The sequence below is a fragment of the Centroberyx affinis genome, unplaced genomic scaffold, assembly GCF_046629955.1.
Source record: "Centroberyx affinis isolate AG114_WGS23_722 - 3 ecotype Tasmania unplaced genomic scaffold, CSIRO-AGI_Caff_v1 ptg000539l_1, whole genome shotgun sequence".
In the NCBI taxonomy this organism is placed as follows: domain Eukaryota; kingdom Metazoa; phylum Chordata; class Actinopteri; order Beryciformes; family Berycidae; genus Centroberyx; species Centroberyx affinis.
Genome location: NW_027279187.1, coordinates 18,914 through 45,000, shown reverse-complemented (window position 1 = coordinate 45,000; position 26,087 = coordinate 18,914). Strand labels below are relative to the sequence as shown.

At 42.9% G+C, this 26,087-nt stretch overlaps 1 protein-coding gene across 1 annotated transcript in view; it reads left to right on the top strand.

Annotated features, from left to right (window-relative positions):
• Positions 1-24,661, top strand: part of pappaa (pregnancy-associated plasma protein A, pappalysin 1a) — a 94,959-nt gene extending 70,298 nt beyond the window's left edge. Inside the window, exons 15-22 of the mRNA XM_071517908.1 lie at positions 4,484-4,667; positions 4,986-5,187; positions 5,480-5,714; positions 6,880-7,027; positions 7,481-7,596; positions 10,943-11,014; positions 12,920-13,018; positions 23,794-24,661. Coding sequence (XP_071374009.1) covers positions 4,484-4,667; positions 4,986-5,187; positions 5,480-5,714; positions 6,880-7,027; positions 7,481-7,596; positions 10,943-11,014; positions 12,920-13,018; positions 23,794-23,898 — 1,161 coding nt within the window. The 3' untranslated portion in view covers positions 23,899-24,661. The remainder of the gene's footprint in view (positions 1-4,483; positions 4,668-4,985; positions 5,188-5,479; positions 5,715-6,879; positions 7,028-7,480; positions 7,597-10,942; positions 11,015-12,919; positions 13,019-23,793) is intronic.
• Positions 24,662-26,087: the final 1,426 nt, after the last annotated feature.

The window sequence follows — 26,087 nt, the reverse complement described above, 5'->3', positions numbered from 1 at the left end:
GACCCCCTCCACACCAAGGTTGAAAAGTGCAGTGCGAAGCACAATCCTGTCTCCTTTCATTAGCCAATTACATTCTTGTTCCAGCGATGTCAAAGTGGTTCTGGGAACACCACCTTCTTAGATAATGCTATCTTCAAAACAAATCTGTTTCCCTCCCTTGCTTAATTTGTATGCATGTGTGTTTTATTGCAATCCATTTTCCAGATCTCTCCATGAATAACCTGTGCATGTGTGTGAATGTTGTGTCCATGCATGTGAATATATTTGTGTTCTGGCTGTGTAGATGTGCTTATGTACTCACTCACTCACTCAGTGCATTTAGAAAAGCTGGAAGCCTTGAAGTGGACATGCAACACTCAGTGCCGGTGCTGAAAAGGCCAGATTGTATCTACCCTGGGAAAAATGTTGCTCTCTCTTTGGACTAAGACTGGATGTAGGTTACGAGACTGGTATACTCCCTGTGTTACAAAGCTTAAACACTCGCTAACGCTCTTCAGATGTTTCCTGAGAAAGGACAGCTTGGGGGAGGTACAGATTGGCTACATTTCCATGAGTGCAAACTCCTAATCCTTTCATTCTATACAAACGTTTTTCAAATAGTGGTTTGCAACACAGAAGTTGGTTGCAGGACCATTCTGGCTGTGGCAGAGGATGTTATCATTAAAAAAAAAATCCCTCCCAGACTTTTATGTTCGGAATAGGCACCAGTTATTTAACTGACCTTATGTGTTACCTTGGGACCATTATGAGCTTCTAATATATGTCTGTCATCTATAATATTGTTAAAAACATTCACCCTTCATAGTTTACCTTCATTTCAGTCACAGATCACTAGAACTGTGTCTCCATTCCCTCACCTACAATTTTTTGCATAAGCCATATGTGCAGTAATACAGACAAACAATACAAGGTGTTTAGAATCACATATAAGAACAATGTTGTCTCTCAGGAGGTTTTTTTTCGGGCCTTGAAATCTATTAATATGATTCCAGAAATGTTCATTTTCTTAATAGCTAAGTAAGTGTCATTTGCTCACGACTTATATACAAAGTATATATAGAATATGAGAGAGGGAGAAAGTATAATATATAAACTTTATATTTTGAGCCAGATGTGGAGACAGTCAAGAGCAGCTGTCCAAAACATGTCTAAATGTGAGCTGGTTCTAAGTGCTGCTAGATTCTCAGTAACACCCAGCAGCAATGTGCTGCTTGGGATACACTTTGGTCCAGAATCTTTCGAGGAACTGTTACGTTTTCTGCCAGAACGTGTATACATATATTCCATGTAAATAAAACCCCTCTGCTTCAAAATATAGCTCAATAAAAGTTTTATACAAAACTGTTTTACAAGGGCTCTTCCGTGAAGACCAGATAATGGTAAATCTCGCTTTATTCCAGGACTTTTAAAATACCAAACAATACTGCAGTGTTACTTCCTACCAATTTACAACTGCATGCTATCACATTTTGCATGTGTGCATGCATGGGCATATGTGTTTGTGTGTCATCCAAGGTAAGGCAGGCCCCTAGGTAGGAGGAAGAAGCTGTCAGTCTGTCTGCCCATTTGTCTGTTAGTCTGTCTGGCTTGAATTAGGCCCAGTAGCCAAAGGTTGTTAAAATCCCTACTGGAGGAGAAATAGGCAGCTGTAAAGTTTTTAAAAGAAGGAAACTCCACACACATTTACACACATACTAGCACGCACACACACAGACACACAACCTTGTATACACTTACACACTTGGGGATACACGCATGATTAGATGCGAAAACAACTCATTGGCAGATGCAGATGTAAAGGTGTTTGTGTGTGTGTGTGTGTGTGTGTGTGCGTTTGACCACAATTGTACACATAAATTTGCACACATGCACAAATTCAAACACACACAGGATGGGCAAACCTATAAACACGTACAACTTACACATGCACAAACATACACACACCCACACACACACACACACACACACACACACACACACACATGTACGTACATAACATTCCACTTACACGTTGCACACAGATCTACATAGTCAACACATTAGCACTAAACACACCCTTCCACATTTCCTCCATACAGACTTCGTTCACAAACTCTGATCTTGATTGATTAACTAATCCAACTCTACACCCAGTTGCAGCAGGCGGTCATGTGTGATGCATATGTTACTTTGTCCATGTTCCGTCCAAATGTGAAAGGAGCTGATTTATTTTGAGGCAACCTGATACTGTTATGCTGTATCATATAATGGGATCAAGATGAAAGATGGAAATATATGGGAAGAGGGAGAGGGTTATGAAGCAACAGATACGTAAGGCTAACTGGGTCCAGCTTGCGTGGCCTTAAAGTTTGGCCGCTCTTTAAAAAGATATGCATGTAATTAAAGTCAACCGAAACTGGACAGAATGTAACTCATGGAAAAAATACAGGTTTCCCTTGTTGTTCTGAGCAAGAAAAGTCAAAATGATTGAGCTCGCACTAAGCTTTGTTGTGAGATCTCTTGGCAACGCTATCAATTTAAGCATTCTTGCTGCGTTACACGGTGCTATTTAAGGGAAAAGGATGAAAACGATTGAGGTTTGGATGATGCAGTGGTTCCCCATTTTGGTCTCATCTCTGCAAATATTATACCACAAGCCAAATAATTTACAGGAATAGGAGCTATTTCTAATGGAAAATAGACCTAGGATCTGGAAAATCCTCTGGTGAACCTTGGAGAAAATGTGAGGGACAAGAGAAAGCCATTTTGAAACAAATGAAATGATTTGGAAACATTCTGGTTGCTCTTCTTGTTTCCAGGAAGTTGTATATGTACCAGCAATTAATAAGATCAATTGAATGTCCTTATAATGCTCCGTTCTCTGCATGATGTTCTCATCATTCTAGATCAGGGATATGTACACTTGTATACGTGTACAGTACGTGTACAGTACATCTATATGTATACATATGTATGTACTGTATACACATGGAGACTCCTATATGCACACACACACACGCACACGGAAAAACACACACACACACACACACACACGCTTAATTCAAGACATTTGGGCTTTGCAAGTCTCAGTTAGACCCTGCTAAGTCATAACTCCTTCAGCAGTAAGCTGGCTGCTGTTTCTAATCAAGGGCTACTCAATGTAAAAGGTCCACAATGGGAAGGAAAGGGTTCTACTCTGAATCCAGTATATCATACCATGCTATAATCTTGACTAGTATTCCGCTGTGTTGTTTTTTCATGGTAGAGCGTAGCTGGGGTTGGCTCAGTGGTTAGCACTGTCCCTCACAGTAAGAAGGTCCTGCGTTTCACTCCCAGCCGCACTACTGTTTTTTTTTGTGGAGTTTGCATGTTCTCCCCATGTTTGCGTGGGTTTCCTCTGGGCTCTCCGGTTTCCTCCCACATTCCAAAGACAGGTGGATTGGAGACTCTAGATCTCCCATAGGTATGAATGTGAGTATGAGTGATTGTCTGCCTGTCCGTGTTAGTCCTGTGTGACCTGGCGACCTGTGGGTGTCCCCCCTGCTTTCCACCCGCAGTATTCTGGGATAGGCTGCAGCCCCCCCACGAACATTAAGCAGGTAGAGAAAATGAATGAATGAAAGAGTGTAGCCTGTTATCGGATATCAATGGCGGAGGACCTATTTGTCTATATGGGAAATCGCAATCTGCATAAATGGATTCTTAGATCATGTGTGGGTGGGTGGAGTTGTGTGTGTGTGTGTGTGTTTGCATCATGTGTATGTCTACATTACCTGCATATGTATTTGCTTTTGTGTCGATGCACAAGGTAATTGCTGTGTGTGCTTGCACATGTATGTACGCTGGTGTGCATTTGTCCAGGTGACGACTCAGTCCAATGACTCCTTCAATACTGTCTCCCTCAAGTCCAAGGTGCCAACATCCCCACGTTGTTTAGTGTTATGACTGCGCAGCAACTCCAAAAGAGACGGCGAATCCCCAGAGGTTGGCGTTCCAATTGTGGAAGATTCCCTCTCTCTCTGTGTCTCAGAAGTTGTCACTCTTCCATCAAAGTCAATCTGTTTTGTGTTAGGGCTGATTGTGCAGTTGTTGGATATCAGTTGTCTGAGCGGCATGACATGACCTTACACATGCTATCAGCAGTTACTTGAGCTGCTGAGTAGCCTGGGAGGCTCACTGACATTCAGTAAGCCAAGCCTGATCGGGCTTTGTCAGGTTACTGGCTTATTGGAGACTTGTTGGAGTTGAGTGCTGAATTGCTGTAGTCATTTTTTGTGGGGTAAACATTTATAGGATATGTGCTGGACATCAATCTGTGTGTGCAAAAGTATGCCTGCATGGGTGTATACTCCTGTACATATGCTTCTGTATAGGCCTATCTATCTATCTATCTATCTATCTATCTATCTATCTATCTATCTATCTATCTATCCATCTATCTATCTATCTATCTATCTATACACCACACTGTCTCACTATCTCTCTCTTTTTTCCCTGTCTGCAGTCGGACTCTTTAGTGACTATAACCTGTGCAGACGGGAAGTGGAACAAACAGGTGTCATGTGAGCCTGTGGACTGTGGCCTGCCAGACAAATACCATGTGCACCCAGCCCACTTCAACTTCCCTGAGGGCACCACCTATGGCAAGAAGAGCACCTTCCAGTGTAGGGAACCTGCCCAGCTTGTAGGTGAGACACACACACACACACACAGAAACAGACAGACACACACACACCTTGTCAGGTCATCTGTGGAAGATCTTTTGTCAGAGTTGTTTGATTTTAGGCTCCATGAAACCGGATGCTGAATACGTTTTATTGCCGCTGTCATCACTTAACAGAGAGTGGAAGATGTCTGTATTCCTGTTTAATATCTACAAAGTCCCAATCATCTGTCTGGCTTTCTCTTCTCATCTGACTCCGTTGCTCTGTCTCCCCATGCTTCTCTTTGCCACATCTTTTCTTTCTGTTTAAATGAATTCTCTCCTGATGACCTCCCTCCATCAGGTACCAACAACACTCTAACCTGTCTGGAAGATGGTCTGTGGTCCTTCCCAGAGGCCCTGTGCGAGCTGCGCTGCCCGGCCCCGCCCCCTGTGCCCAACGCCGTGCTGCAGACCAAGCGCTGCAATGAGACGGGCCTCAAAGTGGGCTCGCTCTGCAAGTACAAATGCAAGCCAGGCTACCATGTCACCAATAAACCCAAGAGGTAAAGGCAGATTGTTGTTGTTTTATTTGGTTTATTTGACGATTGTTGCATGTCATCCCCCACTCTCCCTGTCTCTCTACTTTGTACCATCCACTAAAAAAGGCGAAATTGCCCCCTTTCCCAAAAAAAACCCCATAATTGAGCATGGAATTGAGAATTGTGAACCACACAGACTTAAACCTTCGTTTTTGGACGGCCATGGCCCAAATCTAATGCAGCTGCAAAAAACCTCACCAAAGTTTCTCAAAACCCACAAGAGTCTACTTTTACTTACTTTCTCCTTCCCCTTCAGGCGTGCTTTTAAGCGGCAGTGCACGGAAGATGGCAGCTGGCTGGAAGGGGCGTGCGAGCCGGTGACTTGTGAATCCCCGCCGCCCATCTTCCATGGCTCCTATCATTGTACCGATGGCTTCCGCTTCGACAGCGTCTGCAGACTCAACTGCTCTGATCCTGTCGGTAATACTGCCATCACCGCCACAGGAGGCTCTGCCCACACGGTGAGGCTGCTGCACGCTCCATGCAAGCAGGTCTGTCCATCTCTCTCCTCTCTTTCTACTCTTGCTTTTCCTTGCTTTTTGTCTTTTTGTATCGCACTCACACACACACACACACACACACACACACACACAAACACACACGCACTTTCACTTACTGTATGTAGACCTAGTGGAACAAACATACACACACACATACATAGATGCACACAGAGTGCATCTTTCTTGACTTTAGCATGTGTTAGGTAGTGTAGTCTTTGAGGCAGTGAGTGATGTGTGCAGATATGTGTGTGTGTGTGTGTGTGTGTGTGTGTGTTATGTGTGTGTGTGTGTGTGTGTGTGTGTGTGTGTGTGTGTGTGTGTGTGTGTGTGTGTGTGAGCATTTGTGTGAGCATGATTCATAGAAAATACTCTCTCTCGCTCTCTCTCTCTCTCTCTCTCTGTGTCTCTCTCTCTCTCTCAATTTCAACATGTTTTAATGGCATAAAAGTAGAGAACAATATTGCCAAAGCATCCAGATATCAATTCTGACATCTGATGGGGTCTGCTTGTGTGTATGCAATGTGTCAGTTTCTTGCATATTCAGCTCCCAGACCCTGCACCATGCAGTGAGCAACAGTAGTCAGTAGTGTTTGAGTAATTAGTATTTGTGTAGAAACAAACATCAAATATGAGTACATGCATGATATACATACTGATCATATCTGATATCATATGTATGATGTATGATATCAGCTATGATTAGATTGAAGAATGCATGACTGAATGAATTAATGAATGCAATGAGGAAATCTCTTTCTTGTTTTTTCTCTAACACACTCACTATTCTCACTGCCAATCATTTTATTCTCTCGTACTTTTTTTTTTTTTTGCTGCCCCCACTGTCTAAGTGTCTGCCTCTCTATCCCTGTTTCTCTCCCCATCTCCCCTAGCCCTACTCAATTTGACGCCATGCTAATTAGATTGCTATTGATTTCCAGAATAGTCCTGCTGCCACAGACTTTTGAAATGTATACACCTTTTAATCTGTTCTGCCTCTCAGGCGTTGTGGGTGGGATGCCTGATAAGAATTGGATTGTATTTCCCCCTCTGCTACGGGATGGCAACTCAATGTCCTTGGCCTACTTGTGCTTTTGTGTGTATGTGTGTGTGTGTGTATGATTGTTTGTGTGTGTGTATGTGTGTCTGTTGTTTTCAGGGCCCTGGGTCTAATGCGATCCGCTGTAGGAAGGATGGAAACTGGACAGGGTCGTTCCGCCTGTGCCCACAGAGCAAAGGCCAGTGTTCTTTACCTCAAAACCTCCATTATAGCCTACAGTACTCGTGCAAGAGAGGACACGGCATAGGTCTGTATACACAAATTTACTGTTATATAATACATTACAATACAGTTATTTTGCTGCTGCTATCATTTTTATTTGTTCCTTTTACTCACACCTTTTCTACAGTTCAGTTTTCCTATTGCTTACACTTACTTTAACAAAATGCCTATTATGTTTAGTGACATATACTGTGTGCAATCTTTGAATATCAGGAAAAAAAAGCATAGCTATTTGAAATTGAATGGAGCCAACAGAAATTGAATTATTTTTGATGTTTTCTTTCTCTGTGCCCTAGACTTGTCTGATTCACCTTAGATATTACAAAAATCAAAGGGAGATCAAATACAACTGATTCATGCTACAAGATACATCATCAGGTGAAATTCCTTGATGTCAGCAGTGATGTCATCATCTCTTTCTGTCTTTCTCTCTCTCTCACACACACACACACACACACGCACACACACACACACACAGGTGAGGAGTGTGAGCTGACGTGCAGAGAGAGTAACAATGATGTGGTGATCCTCCCTAGCAACATGACAGCAGAGAGCGCACTCAAAGAGCACTGGAGAGACCTGCACAAAGTCAAGGTAAGTTTGTATGTGTGTTTGTGTCGGCCTCACAACTCTGACAGACGCACTTCACAAAGTTCTGCTATCCACAACTCTCCCGTAAGGAATTTCACACATGGCGTCCACATCCTGGCTGTATTATCCACAATGCAAGATGCCAGCTTCTCCCTGTCCTTTATGCCCAGTGCCCTTATAAGCATGGCAAACCTTCAAACAGTTTTTGATCAGACATGTGAAAACATGCTCCTGCCCCCTTGCATCAGTGTCTTCGATTTGACAATCCTTTCATCTACCTTCTTGGAGGGAAAAACAGCTGAAAAGCATCTTGGGAAATGAAGTGTTTCCCCTACATCCACACACAAGGTATTGTACCACTAGTAACATTCAATTACCCCCAACTACCCTTAGCGTCATAGCCAGAAATGACCCAACCAACAAAATTACCTTACCCACCGCACGGTGGAAAAAAAACAAACTCTGTCAGGTCCCACACTCCAAAATCTCTTGAACTCATGTGAACCACAGGGCCCCCGCTGCCGCTGGGGCCAAGTCGTAAAGCCAAGTTATAAAATGGCTAGTCATCAGTAATCACTGTAATTTTCAGAAATGACCCTATTACGCTCACTTGTTAATGACCCTGTTTGATTTAGATATACCTCACAGCTGCCCATTGTATCGATTAACTACTGATTGCTGAAACTGGCAGATGGCAGAGGGATGGGGGGGGGGAGCGGTTAAATACAGAACGGTAAACGTTGGTCCTGCGGGGGCGCCACTCACTGTCATGGAGTCATTTGGATACTAATGATGCTTTTGGGTGGGGCCAGGGCGTGGCGTGTGTGTGTACGTGTGTGTGTGTGTGTGTATGTCTACTCTCGCCATTTTACTCTCGCCATTTAGCTTGATTTATGTCACTGCTGTTCAATTCGTTTTAAGCTATTTTTGAAATCCCTTTTAGCAGGAGGATCACACAAAATGGCATCAAGTTTTGTAACTGGAGAAAGAGAAAGAGAGAAGCCATGGCCGAGAGAAGGAACACATTGTATTTCTCACTCAACTTCTTTTGTTTTTTTGTTCCAGAGTCACGCTGAGTCAGCAGCTTTTTGCGGTGCATGTTGGGAGAGGGATGGGTGGGGTCAAGTGGATATGAAATGATCTGTTTTTAATGGATTTGTGTAATTGATATGATTTATACTCAATGGTAATTTGAGGCTTGAGACTATGCTGTTGGGGGCAATGGATAGCGGGAGAGAAGTGAGGGTGGCAGGTTGGGTGTTTCAGAGATGCACCAGGGATGGGAAGCTGGAGAAGGTAAAATCAATGCAGAGTTTAGCAAGTGGTGTGCGCTGGCTTCAGCACTGCTCATGCTTTCCCCTGTGTTGGCCCGTGTTAACTGATAGATGTGGATTCCAAGGCAACCTGTTCCTCTGTTGATATAGGCAGTCCAATGACAGCCCAGCTCCACACACTCCGCCACACTATCAATAATGATAACAAGATCCTTATGATGAGCAGACAGAAATGGTTGGTTAAGAGGCTTTTGTAGGACATTTCACAGGAAAATGATCATGATTGTATCTGATCTCCAGTTGTAGCAATTCTAACCTCCGCTTTAGGACGGGATTCTTTTTTGATACATGTCCTGAAAGAGAACTCATGTCCCCAAATGCACTTTCCAGTTCTACTTTGCTGAGTTGGAGGTTTTTGTTGCCCACCTTAATAAGTGATGTTGATGTATTGCCTTTAAACCAGTTGTATTTGGGTTCCTGGTGTGACCCAGTTAGAATTCTCTCTTGCTTCTCTACCTCCACCTCCTCCTCTTTCTCCTCTCCCTCCATCACTAACAGTTCTGCGCCCCCAGCACCCTCCTCCCCCTTTATCAGCAAAATTACCTTGTCGGGCTTGCTGTGGAATTAGTCATTTTCTATATGACATGACCTCGTCTGTGGTGGCGCTGAGATAGGGATCTATTTTTATGTGGTATCAGCGCCCCGGGGAGGCTTCAGAGGGTGAGGATCCCATACGTAGTGAGGGGTGAGGCCAGGCCACGATCATGGATTATCATGATTTACGGCCTTGCTGAGAGAGGGAAAGAGAGTGAGAGAGAGAGAAAGCGGGAAAGAGAGAGAGAGAGAGATAGAGAGAGAGAGAGAGAGAAGAGTTTCTGGATGACATCATCATAGCAGAGCAAGAGAAAAAGAGAGTGTAAAAGTAGTTGCAAAAAGTTTCATCTCTAAGACAAAAAAAAAGTATGCTTAATCTTCTCCCGTATGGGGATTCTGTATATGTCGAAGGACGTATCACATAACTGTCATAACCGCCACCACCGCACACGCACACACACACACACACACACACACACACACACACACACACACACCGTAGAGGACCCAGCTATCTGCCGTGGAATACTACATGGAAGTAGTAAAACTGTTCCTTGTGCAGCTCCCAGTTGTCCTCAGATGCTGTGTTGTTCTTTCTCTCCACCTCCACCCCCAACCACCCCCCCCCCCCCCCCCACCCCCACCCCCCATCTTTCTTTTTTTTCGCATTGATTTGCTGACGGCACTGAAATGAAAAATACCTTAGTTTGCAGCAGCAAAAGAAAAGCACGTCAACTTTGTGTGATATTGGGACACAGGGGGTCTGAGAAATAGACCCTCTGAGGTCAGCCAGTCCTTTGCTGTGGATGGCACTTTTGGTCATGCACGCTACTATCTATGTCTGGGGACAACATATTCATGCTGTAAACAAAACCGTTCTGAGCCTGCTGGTAGGAAGCAAACAGAATCAAAATGACTCTTATATATGCAATCCCCTGTATGGCTAACATACGCTACATGGAAACATAGTCACACAGCACATGCACACATGCCCGCACATGTGAACTTAAGCGTGTGCGTACGCCCGCATGGACACACTTTCACATGTGTATACACACTCTACACACAGTGCTCCCCCCCCCCCCCCCCCCCCCCCCTCCCCTGGACATGAATGTTTTCCGTTGCATTTCAATGAAGAGCACAGTGGGGGAACAGGGCGAGATTCCACACATTCTGCAAAGATATTTGAGAACATGCCGCGCTCTATCTCTCTCTGTGTCTCTCTGTCTCTCCCTCTTAGCTTGCTGCCCTCCCGGGGCCATGGCTCAGTTATGAAAGAGCACCTTTTTTTTATCAAGTTATATCATGTCAAAATCAATTTATTCAGCTTTGTCTGAGGTGGAAAAAGGTCAGTGCAAATCAAAGGGGGCTTCACAATGAAAACATCCATGTGTACCATATGAGCCCTTTTGATAATGTGTATATTTCAGTGTGTGTGAATCCAACCCTAAGTGAAACAACCTTTTTGTCTCACCTTACAGAGCATAGTCTGTACAATGGGACTGAAGTGGTATCCACACCCAGAAACGCTCCACTGCATTAAAGGATGTGAGGTAAGGGCTCTATCTGAATTAGAGGAGTGTTTGTATAATATGGAGTAATGGTCTCATCTAGCACAGAGGTTTTAAGGCCTTTTATAGCATGTCCTGGTTTGACACTTTTGGAGGTGAGGCAAGGGCATTATCCGATTATCCAAATAGACGAGTGAGGTATGGGTGTTGTAAGCATGTGGTATCAGAATAAAAATGTGGTTCAATTATTATATCCAGTTGACGCCCAAGATATTTTGAACAAACACCTAAATCAACAAAAAACAATGACATAACAGAATGACATTACAGAATAGTTTTATTTTAGACCATAGACCATATTTTAATGTTACTTGACCCATTAGCCCTAGCTAATACTGTTTACTATACTATACAATGAATTTATATTATAAAGCTTGTTATCTTGGCATGGACACTAATTCACAGATGAATAACTGTATAAACTGAGTTGAGATGAGGTTACCCTCTACACCTTCTTTGGTCCTAGCTATAGGAAGGTGAGGCAAGACCAGTCATTATTATTATTAAGTCCTTATTATAGCAAGAAGAACTAATTAGCAATTTGTCAGATATACTGTATATGGGGCTAGGTTTGGGTATAGACAAGCCTGACAGAGACCAGATACTAGTCAGTATTGTGTTTTTATTTTATTGTGAATATATTAATTTGTGCATGAAAATAACAGACCCACAAGCACACACACACACACACACACACACACACACAAAGAAACAATAGCAAGCTCTAAAACCATTAACTGATCACAAGCTAGATAATCTCCAGATGTAGCGTCATGTAGCTTTTTTCAATTTGCTGTGCCCGGCTCATGGAGTTTAGACAGACAATAGATTGGCAGATGCTGGCCGACTCAAACACTCAAATCGACCAGTAGACAGATTAAGCCTGGTGAAGACTGAATCTCTTGACAGCATATTTGGACTTCTCAATCTTAATCATACTGCCAGATAGGGCTGAGTTCAGTGGCTAGCTTCTTCTCCAGGCTCATTTGAGGCAGAAGTTAAAATACAGTGCTGTTTTAACACATGGACAGCTAATTGTTTTCCCTGAGGAGATTTGCTGTCGATGGTGACACCAGTCGCCGTGGATACCTGCACAGGTGGTTGTTAGTGGAAGCCAATAAAGCTTTTGTTAGCAAAATGAAAACACTTTTGCCACATGGGTACATGGATACATTTCAGAAATTCTTGCAAATGCAGCAAAACCTGGCACTAATAGTTCTGATATAAATTATGTTTTAGTGTAATTTAATGGTGTTCAGACTAATTACACTGATGTGGCTCATTATAACGGCTTGCTAATATATTCTGATGTAAATGGCTAATATAACTTATAACTTTATCGTACCTCCTAACACTAATTAGTACACAAGCTTACAAGTGAGCACGTGCTAAATCTGACTTTTTTTTCTAAAAATCCGGCATTTACATTCCACTGTGAAAGAATTTCCCTCCACTGCATGGAAGGATGATATCATCTGCACAGTTTACGCCAATTGGATAACCCAATTGGTAACCGAAGTGGAGAGGGTGGGGCCAACCCTATAAATCACCTTATTGGAGTGTTTTGTGCAGTGAATAGTTTATGGTGTCCTCAGTTTGATTTACATGTCTGGCCCACTCAAAGCTTAAAAAGTCACATTGAAAGATGAGGGAAATTATGTAGCAGATTAATCAGCAAAGCTACCCAGAGACCTCAAAAATGTCTTGAAATGTGCAAGAGGAAACTCACACTAGAACAATAGGCTTTTTCAACAATTCAACTTTTAACCATTATCAGCCAGTTCAAACAAAATAATTGGTGATATATGGCAACAGAAAAGGGAATGCTTTCCTCTTTTAATGTTTGTAGATGTTTTGTCTAATTGTTGTGCTCTGTGTCTGATTTAGCCATTCATGGGAGACAACTACTGTGACTCGGTAAACAACAGAGCCTTCTGTAACTATGATGGAGGAGACTGCTGCCAATCCACTGTCAAGACCAAGAAGGTGAGTAGCATGCCTGTACCTCAGAATTAGCCTCACAAGCCTTCCTCACCCATCAAGCAAAGTGATGATAATGTTGGATTTGGTCCTGGTCACACTGAACAGAAGTAAGTGTTTTATTTGCAAAATCCACCAAAGCCCTGAGGTTGTTGAGTGGTTAAGTTCCGCACCTCTGGAGCCACACAAGTCACAAAAATCCTAGGATTAAATCCCGCTTCCCACAGTAGAGCTTTTTTCTCCTGTGCTTCTCCTTCTTTTGTCCCCTCCTCTACTTTCTCACTGTCTCAATAAACAGTAAAAATAAGGTGAGTGGACTTGCCACTTTCTGAGTTCTAGCATTTACCAATAACTTGTATCCAGTCGAGGTTGTATGTTGCTAATGTTTACAGTGTTACTAGTTTTTAACAAACCTTGACATTTAAGGTAGATAATGTACACCATTTAGTGGAACCTATATAAGATCAGCACAATGTAAACCACAATCTTATGCACTGCTGAACCCTTATTGATTTCACCTCATGCCACCATACTTGGACCCTCTCTAAATCCCCAGCCTCTGGGTTAGGGCCTCTTTTGCCCGGTGTCCAGCGTCAAATTACTGTTACTCGGATTACTGATTTCTACAAGAAAGTGGGTGTTTTCAGACTTCATCAATAGTCTGTGTTTTTCTGTGGTATTCAGTTACCTAATGCACAGTGTCTGTAGTAGTCTTTGTGTACCTGTGTTAGCGCAGGGTCGTTGCACCAGTGGTCCATATTCCATATTAAATAATTGTATTATATTTATTATATATATTTTTTGTTTTATTTGTTTGTTTGTTTGTTTATTTGGCTATTCAATGGTTTCCAAAGTGATAAGACATTCTATCTTTGGTGTATTTTGATACAATTTGATAACATCTGAGGATTTGGACCTCACTTGTTTATTACAGGGTATATAACGAGGATTTTGATTGTAAGAGCGAACTGAATGGAAATGGAACATCATTTACTTCCATTATGTTCCATTTCTGATTAATAAACATCCAATAGCTTTTTCCCTGTCTGCAGTAAATCAACTGTGTTACATTTCGGCATTTGGCCCTACATGTCAAAAAGTTTGGCCATCCTTGTGGTAGTAACTCTCTTAATTCACGAAGGTGCTTTGTCTGGCTCACTCTATCTGGCTGCTGGCAAGGGATCAGATTGGAAGTGTATTGTAGCTTCTGTGCTGCAGCATCTGCTCCTCTGGCCTGGCCTCTTTCTGTGTCTCTGGCAAGGGACTTTAGTTGTACTCCTGGCATATCCGTCTGTGTGTCTGGCTGGATTTATATTGCAGTCTATGTGTCTGGCTGGCTGTGTCGGTGTGTCTGACTGGAGAGCCTCTTCATTTCCTTTCTGGAAGACGGAGAGATGTCCCTTGGATGTCCTTTTTCCCCAGAGTGCAATCAGAGATCCTGTGATTGCTTCCGATCTACCTTCACAGAATTCTTCATCCACTATTGGGTCTTCAGCCGTAAGGACAGAAATAATCACCTTTCTTTCCCCGCTAACAGGATCCTTCCAAAGAGTGCTTCTCCGTTGCTTGATATTTTCTCCTTTTTTTTTTTTACTTTTGGTCATTCCATCAGCTTTGTTCCTGGTACAAAAGAACAATGGCTTTCCGCTTGGGTGCATAGCCAATGCGTGAAAAGATGTGTTTAATTTAAGCTAAAAAAAAAAAAAAGAGACAAAGCAAGACCCATGCCAGAGACAAAAGGTTTTAAGGCAGCACTGTTGCATAATTTTTTATTGGTCACACCCGCATTGTGATTCCAGGAGGCTGCGTGTTGATGAGGAGTAAGGGCCCTAGAGGAGCGGTGGTAGGGTTTTCTGTAAAAAGACTCACCATGAAATTTGTGTGGGTGTGTATGTGTGTTTGTGCGCAAACACACACATGAAATGGTTTACTAAGAGGCCATATAAGTATAAAGGAGACTTTTGCACATATATTGCACTGTGCTACTCTCCTATTTGCATACTTGACCCACCTCCTGCTAGAAACAGGTCCAGGGTTTGTTTTTGTCTTTTACTCATATCTTCAGTATCAGATATAGTAATGTATCCTAAGTCCATAATTGCAGCAGGAAAGTCCGTGTGTAGCCCGGTGGGAAGTGACCTCACTCCCACAGTGGTTTTGCTGCTGTTGATTGACACTATCTCCTCTCTACATCTGCTGGCCCTACTCCAGTCCAGGGGTTAGCAGCAACTTGCATAACTCACACATACCGACAGACCCTGATGGGGGGATGGACTCCACTGAGTGACTGGAGCAACAAGAGGCTGGGCTGGAGGAGAGGAGAGCAGGCCATGGGTCTTGCTGGTGTCCTGGCAGAAGTTCTCATGTCCCACACCAAAGGGAGGCATGGTACAGTTTAACTGAGCATGTTATGATTTGGTGTCAATGGGAAGACCATACCTAACCCCACATATGGCAAAAAACAGTGTGTTTGTTTTGGTTTTGCACTGAACTCTGCACACACTTTGGCTGACTTTTGACCCTCAACAGCTTAAATAATTACATTTTCCCTCTGTATGATAAATAATCTACAACTTAACATGCCTTTGATGGCTCAGACATATGGTATCTACTGCTACAATACTTTCAAGCAAAGGATGCTAAATGCTGACGGTCACTGGTCTGGTCTGCAAAACAGGTGTTAGCAGTTCTCTACAAATTGTAACCATAGGTAAATGGAGGACCAATTTAAAGGGTTGGTAATATAGAATGTCACTGACAGGCGGGAGAGGAGACAGTCCATTCCTGGAGTGTACTTCTGAAACATTGTCATTTCCCCTGAGCTGCAATGATAAGCGGATCACCTGGGCTCAAGAACCAAAGCCCCAACCGTACTTGCAGGCATTTTGCCCAGGCATCATTTGACGTGAACAGTCTGGCTGGTATTTTCCAATAGTGTCTCCCCTGGAAACTATTCGGATTTGGGGGAAAGATATGAGAAAATTGCTCTGAAATAACCAATCATAATTTGATTTATCAGCTGCCAGGAGCAAGGGGCAAGGAAGGTTACTGGGGGTGAAGAAATAAAAAGGAAATATTGAGCGAAGGAATGAAGCTGATATGTGAAATTGATGTGGGAGAGGGAGGAAAAACAGATGTTTGATATAAACCCCTTTGCTTGTTCCTTTGCGAGAGCCCATTGCCTAATTGATACTGCTTGCGTGTCATTGAATTTCACAACAGACTATTGCCTAAATGCCTTGGCTAATCCGAACACACCTTATTTGCCATGGGACTAAAATTAGCCTTGAAATGATGAGAGTTTGAAATGATCAGTGTGGCAACCTTTCCAATAAATTTTATATTGTTGAAATATCATTGCAATGCTCAGATGTGGTTGTTTTTTTTATTGTTCTTTTTTTTTGCATATTTCATTTATGCATATTTCATTTTTGCTCAGTGTTTATTATTGTTTTGGTACTTGCATATAGTTTGGCATTTGGATTTAGTTGTTTATTCCTCTTGGGCAAAGCTTGTCCTCCTAGTCATCCCCATTTGTTCATCTCAGTCAAAACAGAAACAGAGTACTTTGCACCTGATTCTGATTTTCCCCAAACGGAACACATGCGTGGCAGGCAACCAAAAATGGGGTTGCATAAAGACCTCCGAAAACAAAACAAAATGACACAGTATATGACAAAAGGAATCCGTGACTCATTTATGACAGTCCCTCTCCTCTGCGCGTCTAGATCACACACTCGCTGGGTGACAGAGACAGGCAGTGTTTTCCTCTTTTGCGGGAAATCAGTGTTTTTGTCGAGACCGCAAGCAAAGATTCTGCCCAATCTCACTCCTCTGTTCTTGAACACAGCTTTTGTTTGCCTGTGTCAGAGTGCCGGTCATTTGAGGTCAAATATGATCCATCTGCATTTCCTGTGGTCCAGATTTATTTTCCTCACAGACACACATATCACAACATTGCCTCCTTTTATGGGCTCTGCTCAACGACAATAATGAATTTACTTCAAGTGTTAGTGATAAGTGATAAGTTTATTTGTGGGCTTAGATTCATATTTGTACTTGATTGACATTCATAGTTTGATAAGTGACTTCTTCAAAGACCTAAGAAATCTATTTCTGTCTAGGTTTTAAAAGATAACCCAAGTCATTATCTAGAGGGAGAGAAGTTTGCAAGAGGTGAGGATCTGAACATTCCAAATCCTAAGATTAAAATAAATTAATGAATTAAAAAAATAAATAAAAGCGAGACCCTTCTAAAGCGGCAGCCTGAAAACATATTATGTCTAGGAAGTGTATTGCTGGCTGAGAGTAAACTATATGTGTTTGTTGTTATTGTTAGACTTGACTTTTCTGTTGGAGTTCAAGGGAAACAACCTCCATCCCATAACACCCTCTTATATACAGTGTTATTGCTTTGGGATATAACGCCTTACTGCTGAAGTTTATTTCAGCCACTGGTTAGTGTTGCAGCACATAAAAGGTACACACACACACACACACACACACGCACACACACACAGAAATACATGTTAATTTATCTGTCATTATTGGACAGTATGGCTAGCCATGGTGGCAGGGACAGTCCTGGGAACTGCCTATGGCAAACCACATAAACACACTCTCACTCTCTCACTCTCTCTCTCTCTCTCTCTCTCTCTCTCTCTCTCTCTTTCTCTTTCTCTCTCTCTCTCTCTCTCTCTCTCCCTCTCTCTCACACGCACGCACACAAACAGTCACACATGCACACCAGCCTCCAGTTATTATGTATGAGAGGTCGGGTGACTCAGTGGGAATCTTGCTCAGTGTTGTTGTTCCCAGTGCGTTGTGACACAGCACATGAGAACAATGCTCTGCCAGCATGTTGGAGATATGCCCCCCCTCCACACACAAACACATACACACACACACACACACACACATACACATACACATACACATACACATACACATACACATACACATACACATACACAATACCACCAACACTTTCTTCTGTCCTCTCCCCTCCCCTGTTAAAACTTTCACAGCTACATTTTCCCTTTTTAAGGTAGGCTCATCATCCTCAGTCATTGTTGTTTCTGCTGCTTATATTCCTTCCTCTTCATCCTCACCACGCATGACCCAAAGGTGCAAAAACTTCTTCACTTCTTTCCTCTATGGCCCAGAAACCAATGTTCACACCACCATACTGCCTTCTGTCCAGTGGTGGAGGAGACTCGAGGAGTTGATGAAAACATCTGTTTAAGCCTCCCTCAGCAGCTTAAGTGACTCCTCTCCAGGTTTTAAATTAAATATTTTTTTCATATGTTCCCAACATAGTAAATCGAATCCTCTCAGATATGAGATGATCGAACTGTTTATTAGGCGAAAGGGGATTACTTTTGGAACGACATGTAAAAAAAAATCCGGATACAATTATTGATTAATTTCCTCTTTTTACAAACTAAATTAAAAGTCATTTTTAGAGGACATCTGGACATTGGCATGGCGTCATTATCCATTAATACTGGATTATTGATTTTCCCAATGCTCCCTTTTGTCCTCTCTCTCTATCCCTTCCCTTGTCTCCTCCAAGTTACATCCCGATAGGAGTTGAATATTAGTGAGGGAGGAGAGAAGGGGAGCAATAGTGAAGAGTAATAGTGAAAAGCAATGGGAAGCAACCTCTTTCTCATTTATTATTTATTTTCGCCCCCCACCCCCCCTTCCCAGCACTGGCTGCTCTCCTCTTTTATTTTGTTAGAGATTTGCGTATTAAGGAGTTCTGGATGACTTGCTGTGTATTATTCCACCCCAGGAACTTTGAAGGTGCAAGGACTGGCTGCACGTAAGGTCACCACAGGATCTCCCCTTAATGGTTGCAAGCTGTTGGCTGGGTTTGGAGAGGGAGGGAGGAGAGGAGACAAGGGTATGGAGTATGCCTTTCTGAGGGTTGCCCCCCCCCCTCCCCCCCTTAGTTTGGAAGGAATTCCTTTCTTGGATTTTGGAAGAAGGCAACTGTTATATAGTTAAATGGCTTGGCCTCCCTACACAACTTTTTCTACATGTGCCTATTTGTTTTTCTATCAGTAAGTCAATCTGCTTGCTGGTGGTGTCTTGGGTGAGCGTTGAGATCCCCCCCAATGCCTCAACCCTGCTTGCCCCCCCAATTTGGCCCAAGTATACCCCATATGTGACTGTTGCTATGTGTTATTATTGATGTTTGTGCGTAAGTTGATGGTCCGCTATCCCTGCCCACCACCGACTAGTAAACCAAACCAACTACTGTAAGCCTGCCTCTCCCTTGGTGATTCACGCAGACAGAACCCTTTTCTCCCCTCCCAAATATTAACTTTTCAAGTGTGTTTTTCCCTGGTCACCCTTGCTTTATTTACACTTACTTTATCCATAGAAGTTCCACACAAATGAAAGTTCTAACAGACTCTAGCTTTGAAGTGTAAAGAAAATGTTGGTACACCAATTTAAAGGGAGCACAAAAAGCAACTAAATAAATATGTGAAAAGCTGTTATGGCTTGGTAAAAATGTGTTTGTCCTGCAATAAAGCACAGAGTGTAAAAACAAACATCTATTTTGCAAAACCTCACCTTGCCATATTTATTTTGTTGTTTTGTGTTCCATATATATATGTGTGTGTAGAGAGAGAGAGAGAACTTATAACTACAAATCTCACAGTCCATTCCCACTGAAATAGCTGCCTTAAATCTGGGGTCAAGAGTTCTCCCATTATCCCTCCACATGATGTTTTGCTTTCAAGACAGGAGACGGCTTCTATAATCTCCTCAAGGTTTTTGAGTTTACATAAAGCAATAATTATTCAATGGTGGTCCCTGGAAGAATGATTTGATCCAATAAAAAGCAGAATCAACATTTACCACACTCTTACAGTGTGGTCATTAAAACACACACACACAAACACATACACATCAACACACACACACACACACACACACTTGGCTTGCATCTACTTGAAAGGATGGGTTGGCTTCACCCTTTCTCAACCCAACAGAAACCAAGGTTGAGGACAAGCCCTCTACGCTTAAAAACTTCTAATTTATTGGAATATACGCAAACAATATGGCAAACGGCCACTAAGTTTCATAATATGTTTTACAGATTAAATATATTGAAGCAGTTTTGGAGAATGCATTATTTGATGGATTTTGTTTGGCAGTGGTGAAAAATGTTGGTTCTCCTTTCACAACATGTGAGAGTCTGTCTTTTTCAGCCTGAGCATGTCCAATATCACATATTCACATAACTGGATGCCGAAAGCACATGGCATCAACAGCTCTTTATTTTTTAAATGTCTGAGGGCAACTGAGTTTGACTTTAATTCCCTGTGCCAAGGCGCTGCCAAGGCAATTAAAGGGGAGGAGGGGGCCGTGGCGGGGATAAGAGCAGGGGCCTGCACATGGGGGGGGGGGGGGTTCTTGGTCACGGAATTAAGTGTTGCTTTCTTACCTTTCGTTCTCTCTTTTTTTTAAAGGCTTAATTATGAACGTATGTCTGCACTGCCACGCAATGTTTATGGCAATAAAAAAAACATCACTAAATGAGCAGCAGCATGGCCTTCCAAATAGTTTCCTTTAATCCCTACCTTTCCTGTGTGTGTGTGTGTGTGTGTGTGTGAGAGAGAGAGAGAGAGAGAGAGAGAGAGAGAGAGAAAGAGAGAGTGTGAGGGAGAGAGAGAGAGTGGAGGGGGGCAGTAATAACTAAATGGGATGGATGTGGGGAGGACTTGTGCATCATACCCACAGTAAGTTGAAGAGGTGCATGTGTGCTGGGTGTTGGGGCGGTAGGATCGGGCGGGAGGGGGGGTCAGTATGAGAAAACTCATCTGAGTGGGAGGAGAAGGAGGGAGAATGAGGAGGGAGGAGCAGGGCTTTTCTCCACAGCTGAGCAAAGGTAGTAACACTCCGGGGGGGAACACACTCCCCGCAGGTTTTAGAGGCTTTGGCTGTTTGCTGATGCCAAGTGCCCGCGCTTATATTGCCAAACCCAGCTCCCTGTTCTTCTGCACTTAAGTCGCTCTTTCTCTCTCTTAATCTCTTTCATAAAAACTATATTTCTTTTCTCGTTTCTCTCTCTCTCTCTCTCTTTCTCTCTCTGTCTCTATCTCTCTCCCTCTCTCTCTGTCTGTGATTCCAGCTCTGTTTATACCTCATTGTCTTTAGTGACTCCATCTACCTGCCTCCGCACCATCTCTGTTTGTTGTTATAAAAACAATGTATTAGTGGAGTGGAGAGTGATCACCAGTCTCTGTCGATAGAAAAACACGGTTAGCGGCGGTTTGTTTTAGTTTGCTTATATGAACAGAGATGATTGCATGTAGATTGATGTGCCACACACAAAGACCGTCTGTTTATATCATGAGGCGTATGAAAACAATCTTGGAATTTAAAAGAGGTATTCCCCTGGCTTTGCCCTTGATAAATCTTTTGGAGATTGACAAAGAACGTTGCTAGTTTTCATTCACTGTAATAACGTGCTGTTACTTGCTAATAAACAGAGAGAGTGTGTTATGCATCCTTAAGTGTTACACCAGCCAATTCCCTTTTCCCCAGCCCCTTGCCCCTGACACACTTTCCTCCCTTTAAGCACTGGTTAACACGCACATACTGCACACATAGAAACGTGGAGAGGCACTCGCATAGCGTGATTCTGGCCTGTTCCTGAGGTGGGAGGTTAGAGGCTCTGACGTGTCTGCTCTTTTCAGACAGGCTTTCATGTTGCTGTTAGTGGGTGTCCTCCCCCGGCCCTCCACTAGCCCTGGGACACGGGGCAGCATGAGGGCCCCCAGGCCCACAAGGCCGGCCAGCCCCGTTTCCCAGCCACCCTGGGAGAGCCTCCAATCAGGGCCAGATGTGGCAGCTGGCCCAGCCACCCTAAAGGTCAAGGTCAAAGGAAACCATGTCAAATTTGCCACCCACCATCTCTCCCTAGATAGAGAGATAAACAGAAGTGGCCAGGGAGGGGAAGTGAGGTGTGGAGGGGAAAGGGGGGGAGAGGAGAGGGGAAGGGAGCGGCAGCAAGAGAGAAGTAAGGAAGAGAATGTAAAGGAGAAAGGAGGTGAAAGTGTGAAAAGGAGAGATAGTCAGTGAAAGGAAATTGAGAGTAAGAGGCAGGTGGGAGGGAGGAGCCCCATGCTTGGCTCTAAAATGCCACAGAGGAAACACTGTTCATGCAATTGACAGCTGTTTCTGAAGTGTGTCCGGCCCCGAGCTTGTAAAGTCATCACATGTAGGGCCCGTTTTCTCAGAAGAGTCTGGGCACTGCCCACCTGGCCCCGACATCAGGAACTCCCCCCCACACAAACAACCTTTTTTATACCCCATTTCAAAGGGGAACCTGCGTCACTGCTCCTCAGTGACTAGCATGCTCCCCCATGTCAGTCTGCAGACCTGCCGTCTACAAATGCCTGTTACCCCTGAGTCTCCCAAACTATTGGTGCCTTCCCTGTGTGTGTTGTGTTTACCACCCACCATAACACTTACATTTTAGGCATTAAGCTGACACTGTTATCCAGAGCAACTTATAACTATGAGAGTAATGCATTTAGCTTTGTACCTGTTTAGTTAGTCCTGTAAGAAGTTATCTAGCCATCAAGCCTTCGAGTTCCCAACTTTGGCGATGATGGTGTTGTGCAATATGTTGCTACACCAATGTTATTAATGCACCTTGTAATGGATCGAAAAATAATACAATTCTCTATTGTCAGTCATTCTTTGCTCATGCATTCAGTAATTATCTGACTAGCAGCCACAAAGATAGTATTAGCCCATTACGTGTTGTGTTTGATGGCATTATTACAGTAGCCAGGGTTATTTTACAGCAACTATTCCACATTCAGATAATAGCACCGTGACATGGACACAAATCTTCCCATAACAGCCAGAGAGCTTTCACTAATAGCACTAAACTAATAGCCATCTTTAATGCGTGGCTTGATGTGTGTTGTCAACCTAGCATCTGTGTTTGTTACAGTAGCCAGTCTTGTTGTTACATTTACGTTGTATACTTGGACCCATTGCGCAAAAAAGGCAATACCACTTAGCCCTAATAGGAAAAAGAGACACAAGCAGCAGGCCCCCACAAATGCGTCTGATAAGCCACCAGGCCAAGAATGCAGACATTCCCTTGGTCGACTGCCTGCCTGCCAGGACATGGGCCACATGTGTTCCTTGTTTGGCCTTGTGAAGGGGGACACATTTTGTATACCCAAACAGCTGAAGCAAGCCCCCTCAGAGCCAAGCAGACAAGGCAGCAGCAGCTGGTGCTGGTGACGCATTGCCAACGTTTGCCGATGACGTCAAATGCCAGGGGCAACGGCCACTCATCTTCCGGTTCTATTTCCAACATGTTTGTCGACACTCGTTCCTTTTCAAAAGGGGGTTTATACTCATTCAGCACCTGTAGCATTCCTTATGCCAGGACTTGGTTTGGAGTAGTTGTTCTTTGTTATCAAGTGTTGCCCTTCTTCATTGGAGTTGAAACACAGCGATCTGACACCTTTGTACCAATTTAATCACTATTTATTGGAGGAATTCTGTTGCCCACTTGCCAGTAAAAGAGTCACAGTCCTCTTATAACATTTCATTTGAGTGTTTCATTGCCATTCAGCAGCACTGGGGAAAACTCAGTCAGTGAAAGGTTTAATCAGGGTCAGTAGTTTTTCTCTGATCCGATGCTTGGCATATGATCATTCAATAAAGCATCTGAACAATGTTAAGAGAGGCAACTACAGTATATTAATGTGAGTCTATGTGTGTGTCCCCCTCAGGTGATTCCATTCCCCATGTCCTGTGATATACGGGAAGACTGTTCCTGTCGGGATCCCAACGCTCTAGAGAACAGAAAGGATGAACATGTCCATTCCCTGGGGTGACCAATCTGACCAGGGACCTCCTTTCAATGTCCCAGGACCCCTGCTCCAACACAACACAGCCAGAGTGGCCGAGGCAGACCCCTCCTTCATCCTCCTCTCGGCCTCCAATTTCCTGCACATGCTGCTTAACAGGCATACCTCTCCGTCCATACTGCAACCCCAACCAGCTGAACTGCCTCCACCTCCACATCACGGAAAGATCTAGAAAAGAGGATGGGACTCATGAGACTCCACAGAAAACTTCATTTCTCAGCTAAAAGGAAAGTAACCCCTGCAATGCCATCATTACAAAAAAAAAATAAAAGATATAGAGCAAGGAGAAAAAAAATTAATTACATGAAACCACAGACATTTTTGAATGAATGAAAAGAGAACAAAAAAACAAAACAAAACAAAACAAAAAAAATACTAAACAGAAACATAATCAAGTCTGGATAGCATGCCTTTTGTTAAGTTTTGTGCCAGCTTCAGTGTCCATTTCAGTGACCTTGCCCTACAATCTCATGATTGAACCAAAGGTAAATGAAAATGCGCAAGTGAGGAATTATGTTTTTGCTGGATCTATGATTTGCTAACATGAAGGGGATCATAACAAACAAAAGTAAAGTTGTTGAAAATAATTCTTAGATACTTCGAAGGCATATTCCACACTCTTTTTTTTCTCTTTTTTTTTGGAGGGGCTAGAAATTTTTGTCTATGCCATTCCTGGTTTAAAACTGGTCAGACATTCTGTACCTCTATGTCCTTTTCAGTAAAAATGTGTTTCTTCTCATAGGCACATCAGAGGCTATAGGGGTTATTCCTCAGCACATATGTGAAATAGAAGCGACTGATGGCTTGGTGGGGATTGAGACAGCCATATTGTTAAGTTTCAAACCACAAATTCAACACAAAAGCAAAAACAAAATACACAACAAAAAAGATTGTCCACGCTGAATTACCACATAAATAATTTTCCAAGACATTTTTATACTGAAAGCAAATCTTGAATGCAAAATTCAAACAATTTTAGCATGGCTCCTGCTACTATGTTTGCTGCTACTTGCCATTTTCACACCATAATTATATAATGAGGTTAGACAAAGCCTTGTCTGCCTTGCTGCTTAGAGTACCTCTTATGAGCATTCATTCACACTTGCATGCTAATACATGTACTTTAAACTCACATAAATACAGCATACATGTTGACAACACTGCATATGAAATGCACTAAGAACTTTTACAAACCCAGAACCTCACTTCTCAGTCTCATTTAACCCAACTGCCCAAGCAAAATACAAAACACATTGACCACGACTTAAAGAATGTCATTGATAACACCTCACTTAGGGTTGGGGTGATTTCAGTTTCAGTTTGAACTCCATTCCACAACACGCTTGATATGAACCTAATATATGAATTGAGAAATTCCTCGTCAATGGCCATTTGTTACCTCAAGCACTGATAAACATGTTTGAACTGAAACTGAAATGATCCCCGCCCTGTTCAGAATGTAGTCAATGCTTGTCAGGAGTCTCTGCCTTTTTTTCTGCTTCGCTGCACAGTACTGCACAGCACAGTCACGTAAAGTACAGATATAAAGGGCTGGATATGGGCCACTCCTCTTCATCAGAATGATTATAGGTTGAATAAACTGTGTACAGGTTTAGTTCCACAAGTCATCTTCTAAAAGACAAAGCTTACAAGACCATATCTGACTTGACATCCACCACTGTGGCAGCAAGCTACAAAACGTGGGAATACAGACGCGCGCACACACACACACACACACACACACTACTCTCCTATTAGTATTGGAGTCCCACTAGTATCTTTGCATGCAGCAAAGGTGTACATGAAAATGACATTTGGATGTATTCATTGTCAACACATAGCATTTGCAGTCACAATATGGTCAAAGTCCCCCAGGATACTTCGCCGGTTCTTGTGTGTGAGTTACTGTGCATTACTTTTATTTCTGCAGTAAAAAAGTGCAGTGATTGTAATGATCAGCACTTTTCAGTATTGTGTGAACATGGGCGTCCTTCCCCACCAACTATTTAACTTCATTAGATTATATGGCTGCTAATGTAGCTCTAGATTTTGGTACTCTTCATTACAGACACATATACAACAGTTTTTCTCATGCACATTTGATAATGAAGGCTGCTTGGCATATTGGTCCAAATTTTGCTGCTCTTATTTGGTTG